Genomic DNA, 8,277 nt, shown 5'->3' on the forward strand with positions numbered 1-8,277 from the left:
TTGTTCTCTGAGGTCCAATATTAAAATTTAAAATAATTTTCTTTATTTTATATATTCACTATTCTGAATACAGTTCCTAAAGTTTAAAGTTCCTGACTTAGAGATTTGAACAATTTAGCACTTTCTGTTTTCTTTCAACAGCTTTATTTCAAGAATTTTGAGGGTGTTTGTTGTGATGAGCACCAGGTGGTATATGGAATTGTTGAATCACTATAATGTATACCTAAACTAATAGTACACTATATGTTAACTAACTGGAATTTAAATAAAAGTTTAGAAAACAAAACAGAAAAAAAGAATTTTAACTTCACTTAATCTTTATGGTTTCAATTTATATCTGGGTAGGTTTTATTATTATTATTATTTTTATTTTATCACATTAATTAGTATAATTTTTCCTCTGTGATTACTTAGTCAGAAATTTTAAGGACAGCTTCATGTTCTCTTTAATGAATTTGACAAATTTAAGGAGGAAACTTTGTATTACTTTTTCATGCAAGAAAGAGAAAAAAAAGATGGACAACAAAGCAACACAAACATGAGTTATGCATGATGTGGTAAACAAAACAGACATAGTGCATTCAAGTAAGAGCCAACTGCATTCAACACAATAGAAAGTGTTGTCAGTTTTTCTAGTGGATAAAAGTCATTAGTTATATATGGGTCGGGTTAGTACACAATATTTAATACTTGGGGTCTTTTATACTGAGACTCACTGTATTTGGAGTACCACATAAAAACTTGGACATGTTACCAGCCCTTTAAGTCAAGCAGCAACACTTGGGAGTGTATTTACCTTCACATGGTAACAATTTATACTCCATATTAATTGCTAATATTTGTCATTTCACAGTTTATTGATTGGTTGTTCTTTGTTGGTTATTAAGATATGAGTTGCCAAGTATTTGCCAATACACTCTGTTGTTGAAAGTTAAAAAGAATTCCCTCAGGAAATTGCAGAAAATGTTGCTCACAATTATGAAGCTGGGTCTCATTATCTAAAAAGTGGGTCTGTGATTTCTAATGACTTTACTCTCCTGTGTTGTGTTGTTTTTATTAGGGTTTTTACATAAAGTGCCTTGCAACTGTATGTGAATTCAATAACTAGCTTAACCTTTCTGTTATTTCTCACTCTTAGTTTTTCTTCATTGTTTAATTTGGCTATTTCCTGGTGGGCTCTCACTCAATGCCATTCCCTTCAGTAAGCATTTATTAAGGATCCATTGTTTATGTGGCACTGTGTCAGACTGTCTATTGCTTTAACTTTTGTTGTTGTTGTTGTTGTTTTAATCAGACTTATGGCCCTAGGCATTGGCTCATTCTAAATTCTTTAACGGTTGTCAAATTGTCAAATACCACTTATTTCTTTAGCCATCTCATCAAATTAAATAAAATAGTTTTCTTTGTACCAGAAATCTTTCTTTTAGCAATGTATTCTGAATTAATAATCATATAGTGATAAGATTGTGCACACTCTTAATACTTTTTTCCCACTTCATTATTAACCATCTAAAAGGATAGTTCCAAAATGCAAACTATATTTGATTTAAATATGTTCCTTCCCATAAAAAAATCATCAGTATTAATCCTGGTACATTGTACATTTCTATTTTCTTCAGTGAATACAAGAAGTCCAAATCTTCCAGGTCATTTAGTATCACTAAATTTCTATTCACATTTTTTTCTAAGCATCCTCTAATTTGATTCAGGATTTTACCACTCCTAATCTCAACTCAACAATCTTACCATACTCTCTGGAAAGCAAAATCCCCTATTGTGTAGTTTGTGGTGTTTGCCATAACAAAATACCACAAGTTGGGTGGCTTAAACAACAGAACTGTGTGTGTTTTTTTGGTTGTTGTTTTGTTTTCTTCTCCCTCCATCCCCCAATTCTAGATGCTGGAAATCTGAGGTCATGATGTCAGCTGTGTTGGTTTCTTCTGAAGGCTCTCTTTTTGGCTGGTAGATGACCATCTTCTCCTATGTCTTCACATGGTCTTCTATCTATAACTATCTGTGTTCAAATTTTCCTTTTCTTATAAGGACACCAGTCATATTGGATTAGGACTCACAATAATGCCTTTCTTTTTACTTAATTACTTCTTTAGTGACCTTATCTCTAAATATAATCAGATTCTGAGGTACTGGGTGGTAAGACTCACTATATGAATTATTGGGGGAGACAACTCAGCCCATTTACCTCCTTCTAGAGTTCATATCTAGCTTTCTCCTAAAGCAACTTCTTCCTCCATGGGTGTGTTTGTTGTTTTTTAATGGTAGCTTTGGTATATAACTGTATACCTTGTATACAACAGAGCCTGGCAGTGGTGAACTACAGAGTGTTTATGCTTTGAGTAGATAAGAAGTATTAAAACAATTAGAAAAGTGATAATTTCTCTGAAAAAATTAGAATATCTGGCAAGGAGGGGGTACTTTTTTGATAGAGTTTTTAGGATGCCTTTTTGAGGTGAATGGGAAGAGACCTGAATGATAAAGAGCTAACCTCAGAGGAGACATGTCACTCGGGACAAGGACCAAGCAAGGCATGTGTGTTAAGATGAGCATGAAAGTCATTTTGTTGAGTCCATTGAAGAGAATGGTAGGAGAGAGGCTGGACCATGGATTATGATGGCTGTTTTAGGCTTTGGCAGATTGTTTGGATTTAATTCTAAGTGATGGGAAGTTCCTAGATGGTTATTAGAGGGGAAGAATCTGCTTTACATGTTAAAAAATCATCTAAACTCTATGTGGAGAATAAACTATGAGGAAACACTAATTATTATAGGAAGACCAATTAAAAGACTATTGTCTTGTTTCACCATTGGTAGTTCAGTGGAAGAAGATGGTGGTTTTGTTCTGATGACAGAACAAAAAGCTTTTATGGATTGACAAGTTTGAAGCGGGAGAGGAAATGAGACTGGGAGTGCATGGAGTTTGGGGAGGTGTATATGCTCCCTGAGATCTCAGGTATGAGTTGCCTTATTGAAGCCTATAGGAGAAAAAGGTCCCCATTTGCATTTTAAGAATCAAAGGCAGGAGCAGATGTCTATGTGATAGAATACAGTGGGCCCTCCTGAGTATATCCTCAGAGTCGATTTCATATCAATTATAATAATGTGAGCCCCAAATAAATATTTCTTAAGCATCCTTCAGTTCCATGTGGGGAAGTATTTTCTGATACAGATTATATAGCCTGATGTCAACAACCAGTGGGTTACTTTTGTAGAGCATTTGTCTGAATTGTTGAAATGTTAAACACAGTAAAACTCTGGTCACCATCATATTTTAGTCATGATATGAATGATACATGTTCCTTTATGGGTTCTGTCAGGTCTCTGGAAACCTGATTGAAGTAAACGAACTGATCAAGTCTTCTTCCAACTTGAACAGGAATAAAGCAGTGTTTAGTTAAATTCCCCATACTTGGTCTCTGGGTTAATAGAATTCAGATGGAATAGGTAGTTAGTCTCTGATTAGTCCCAATTATTAGGCTCCTGAGGGAGAAAAGGTCTTTGGAATTAAATTTATATAGCTTTGACTTACCTGGTTTCCCAGCATTGCAGAACTGGAAGGAAAGATTGCAGGGAAGAATATAAACTAGGAATCACATGTTCTTTCTCCATTAATGGGATATAAGTGAAAGCAGGATGCCATGCAATTCAAGGAGGATCACTTTGTAAAAGGTAAAGGCCATATAATGAAATGCTAATGAATGGCGTTATATAGATTATCAAGTTTATGTCTCGTCAAGATGATTTCCAAGAAAGCTGGAAAACATATTATATATTTGGATTTTCAGTCACTAACCACATAGCTAAAATCTAGATATCATGTGGCTTTGTAGGAAGATAAGTGTTTTCAGTGTTGGCTTTAAAGAGTATTACCAGACACTTATTCCTAGGGAAAAGAAGACAGGCTTTATTTAACATGGGTTAAAGGTTTTTATTTTGTTATGATTTTTCTTCAGTTTTAAAGTATTTTCTTCAGCATTTCCAGAAACCTTGCTATCTTTCAGAGATGTCGATGAAAAAGTAGTTAGAAATAAGAACTGTTGCGAGGTGTGTGAGGTTGATATAATCATCTTGGGAAGCAATTTATAAGAACATGAGAAATGATTCTTTGAAGTTTTAGATGACAGTGAGGAAACAGTGCTAAGACTCCTTGCTAACTGTTGATTATAATGTATTCCTAGATACATAGGCCACTAGAGTGATCTATTGAGCAGGAGATGAGTAGGAGTTTCATTGAGCAGACTCCTGAATTCTGAAACAACTAACAAGTCTTTCTGAATTTAATTTGCTGATTCCAAAAAACATGGATACCAGTTTGGAAGGACTGAGGCAGAATGATGTCAAGAAGATGGTGGGGGAAAAAGAAACAATTTGCCATAGTCACAGACAATTTGACAGTGAGCTGGGCTATACTACTCATCTAACTAGTGCTGAAGTATGTCATGCCAGACATATTTAAGGACTCTGTGGAGAGAATGTGATTTAAAGTTTCAACTAAGATGATTGCCCTACTCATGATGTTCCCTTATTGATCTGACTTTGGCATAACACTGGGTGGTAAATCTTGGTGACTATAATCAGAATCTTTTGTTTTTCAGGAATAAACAAAGAGAAGATACATGCTACTGGCCCTGCTCTCAGTCAGTGGATACCTTTCTAGTGAAGCACTGAATGTTATCTGGAAAGACCAAGAACATGATAGTCTAAAAAATGACAACAGCCCTGGCTTGTGTAACTGAAGCCCTTCAGTGGAATTCCTCTGCCTGTGTTAGATTGGAAGAACCCACTGGGTCATTTTGGCAATGCACATAGTAATGGATGAGAAGCAGTCCCTTCAGCAGAACCTTCTAAGATGTTCTGTGTGGAGAATTGTATATATTACCACATATTAATGGGTTATTGTATATAACAGTGATTTTCAAACTGGGGCACTTTTCCATTTGGCAATGCCTGAAGATATCTTTTTTGGTCACAAATTTAGATGTAGATGCCACTGATATCTAGTAGACGGGGGCCAAGGATGTTGTTACTCATCCTGCAATGCACAGAACAGTGTTTCTCCACCCCTGGGAATATGTCCAGTAGTGCCAAATTAAGGAACTGGTTATAAATATTATAATGTTATGTATTTTGCTATGAAAATACTTGCTTCCACCTCAAAATATATATTCCCAAAATGAAAGTTTCAATGGGACAATGAGAGGAAACACATTCTCAAGGTCTTAGGATATCTTTTTTTTTACCTCAATGTAAAGAGTATGTCTGTATACCAAGGCAGGCAGCAAGAAGTACTACAAAAAGGCATCTTTAGAGGCAATGAAGACTATATAATGCCTAGAAATTTTGTTTTAGAACTGTACAGCAAATACCTGTGCAACATCCTAGAGGCTATGGATCGTTTAACTCATTATTCTATGCGTATCTCTTTGTAAAGTACTTGACAAAATAATGAATAACTTTTCTCTAAGGTTGGCCTAATTTTGTTATTTTAAATAAGCCATGAAATGGTTACTTAGGACAACAGAAAACTAGGAACCAGTGCGTCTCCTGTAGTCTGGACATTGTTAATATTCTCTCCTAGATCCAAGGATTGACATTGAAGGCAGCTAGTCATTACTCTATTGGATCATGTGAGGCAGTTTCAAAGGCAGGTCTCTTGTTTTTTAATGGCAGCAGTAAACAAAATCTGTCACACATTTGGCCATGTCAGGGGGCAGGCTGCGCAGTTCCTCGGGCAGGTCTCCCGTCTCTGCTGCCTCCCCCTCCTCCCTCCGGGGCAGCAGTGGCTTCGGGGCCGTGGGCCGCGGGGGCGGCTTCTTCTTCAGCTCCCTGTCCAGGAGCTGCTGGCGCGCAGCCTCACGGGCCTGGCAGGTGGACTGTGCCCGCTCCAAGAGAGCAGCCACCTTGCTCTCCAGGTCCGCGTAGAAGTCCTTGCCCTCCTGGGACTTCTTCATCAGGTCCTCATAGGCTTCGTAGGAGGCCACCAGGGTCTGGAGTGTGGAGTTCCACTTTTGGTCCAGCTCACTGAGCACCCGCCGCACGGCCGCATACTGCACGTTGGCCTCAGTCAGTGCCCGGAGGACGTTGTCCTGGGCCGCCAGGTTCTGCTCCAGGTACACCCGCAGCTGGTCGTACTTCTTCAGCTGCTCCTCGAACAGTTTCTTCATCTCTGAGTGGTCAGCAGTAACCAGCGAGGCAGTGATATCATCCTTCTGGATCAGCTCCCGCAGCTGCTGCTCCAGGGACACGCGCTGGTCCCGCATCTCCTGCACCTTGGCCAGGATGCGCTTCAGGTTCTGCAGCACAGCCTTGTCCTCTGGGGTGAGGGCTGGCGTGGGCAGGGCAGCCCGGACCTGGTCCAGCGGCCCACTGAGCAGGCGCAGGTTGCCCACGTGCAGATTCATGGCCCGGTGCAACTCGCTGTTGGTGAAGGAGGCCTTCTCGTGGACCTCCATGTACTTAGCCCAGTCGCGCCTCACCTCAGCCAGCTCTGCCTTGGAGCCCGCCTGGCCGGCCCCAGCCTGGCCCAGGGCCTCCTGCAGCTTCTGCTCAAGCAGCTCGTCCTCCTCCAGCAGCTCCCTGATGTCCTTCAGGGAGGCTTCCACATCCGTGAACACACCTGACAGCGCTTGCATGGACTGGACAAGGTTCCTGATGGTGTCGGGCCGGACACTGAGAGCCGCGCACTTCTCCATGAGCTGGGGAGGGATGTGGCTGTACGCATCAAGGTTGTCCACAGTCTCAGGGTCCAGCTGCATTGAATCCATGAACTGATCCAGGACCTCATTCTTGTCCTCAATCTTGGCCATCATCTCCCGAAGCAGCTTGGCCTTTTCCTCACTGTAGAGCGACGAGGCTTCGTGAGCAGCCATAGGTACCAGTTTGGCAAAGATGTCAGGGCCTGTAACAGCAGGGTCTGTGGGGTTCACCGGTAAGGGCTTCACCAAGGGGGCGCCTTTTACAGGCTGAAGGGTGTCCAGTGCTGGGACAGCCTCATGGTAGATGAAGTCATTGTCCTTTTTGGCAGAATTGTACTTTCCCCCAATGACGTCCATAGCAAAGCGCAGTGCGTCCTGCACGGTGTCAGGCTGGCCCTTGGCCAACTTGATGGCTTCATTGAGCTTGTCCAGGGCACTCTGGAAATATGCGACCCGCTCCCCGAACTTCTGCTGCTCTTCCGCCTGCTTCCCCATGTGCAGATGAGCCACAGCTGCAAAGTAGTAGATCTTCATCTGGACAAGCTTCTTCCAGTCCTTCTGGATCCGGCCCAGCAGTGAGGCGGTGTCGGGGTTCTCCAAGGCCCGGCATGCCTCCTTGTAGTAATCTACTACCTGTGCACTGATGCGGGCCACCAGAAAGCTCTTCCTGTTGTCCAACATTGACTTCTCCAGAAGGCACTCCTGAGCCTGGCCCAGCATGAGGTTGACGTTGAGAGAGAGGATCTGGCGACTCATGTCCACACTGTAGGCCTGAGGGAAGTGCTCACGCAGGTAGGCAAAGGCTCCTGCTGCACACTGGAAATGCGTACAGGAGACCTTCATGCCCTCCTCAGACACCCGCTTGTCCATGGCCCCCAGCATGGAGTGAAGCGCCCCAAGGTTGTAGAGAATGCAAGCCTGCTCGTATTTGATGTCCTCATGGGCCACAGACTTGCCAGAGAAGATCTCGGTCCAGGTGACAGGAACGGCAGCCTCCTGGCCGGAGCCCATGGGGACCCGACTCTGCAGGTAGTGGAGCTGGCCCAGGTACTTGCGGAGCACGCTGCAGCCCTCGAAGTCCCGTGGGACACGGACAGCATTCTGTCTGAGCAACTCCAGCTTCTTCAGTTCCTCATTGTAGGCTTCTGGGTTCTCTCCGTAATTCTTTAGGACAAACTTCTTCACGGCCGGCTGGAAGAGGAAGTCACCAGCCTCCTTCAGGTCCAGCCAGATCATGGGCATGCGGGGTACAGCCTCCATGGCGGCTGGCGCCCGCCGGCCACCAGGCCGCTCCCCTAGCTGTGCAGGGAGGCGCGTGGAGGGGCGAGGGGTCGCGGGGGCCAGCCGCCATGGAGGGGTATGTACTAAAAAAAAAAAAAAAAAAAAAAAAAAAAAATACCCCAAAAAATTCTCCTGTAAACTTTGTAAGCCTCACAAGTTCCACTTAATTTAATTATATGGTATTCATCTTTCTGAGAAAGACATACACAGATTTTCTGGGAGCTTACCTGAGAACTAGAGTTTAATCTTATAATTTGATGTTTTCATCCTTTTCCCTATATATAGGG

At 42.4% G+C, this 8,277-nt stretch overlaps 1 protein-coding gene across 1 annotated transcript; it reads right to left on the bottom strand.

Annotated features, from left to right (window-relative positions):
* Positions 1 to 5,674: 5,674 nt before the first annotated feature.
* On the bottom strand, positions 5,675 to 8,005 carry LOC116854832 (tyrosine-protein phosphatase non-receptor type 23-like). The gene has a single exon (XM_032837013.1). The coding sequence runs from the start codon at positions 7,967 to 7,969 to the stop codon at positions 5,675 to 5,677; it is 2,295 nt and encodes a 764-aa protein (XP_032692904.1). The 5' UTR covers positions 7,970 to 8,005.
* Positions 8,006 to 8,277: the final 272 nt, after the last annotated feature.

This window comes from Lontra canadensis, unplaced genomic scaffold (genome assembly GCF_010015895.1).
Source record: "Lontra canadensis isolate GAN:19392208 unplaced genomic scaffold, GSC_riverotter_1.0 scaffold95, whole genome shotgun sequence".
Taxonomy (NCBI): Eukaryota; Metazoa; Chordata; class Mammalia; order Carnivora; family Mustelidae; genus Lontra; species Lontra canadensis.

Excerpts from the sequence above, each read along its gene's own strand:
- LOC116854832 (XM_032837013.1), bottom strand. The coding sequence starts at position 7,969 with ATGGAGGCTGTACCCCGCATGCCCATGATCTGGCTGGACCTGAAGGAG.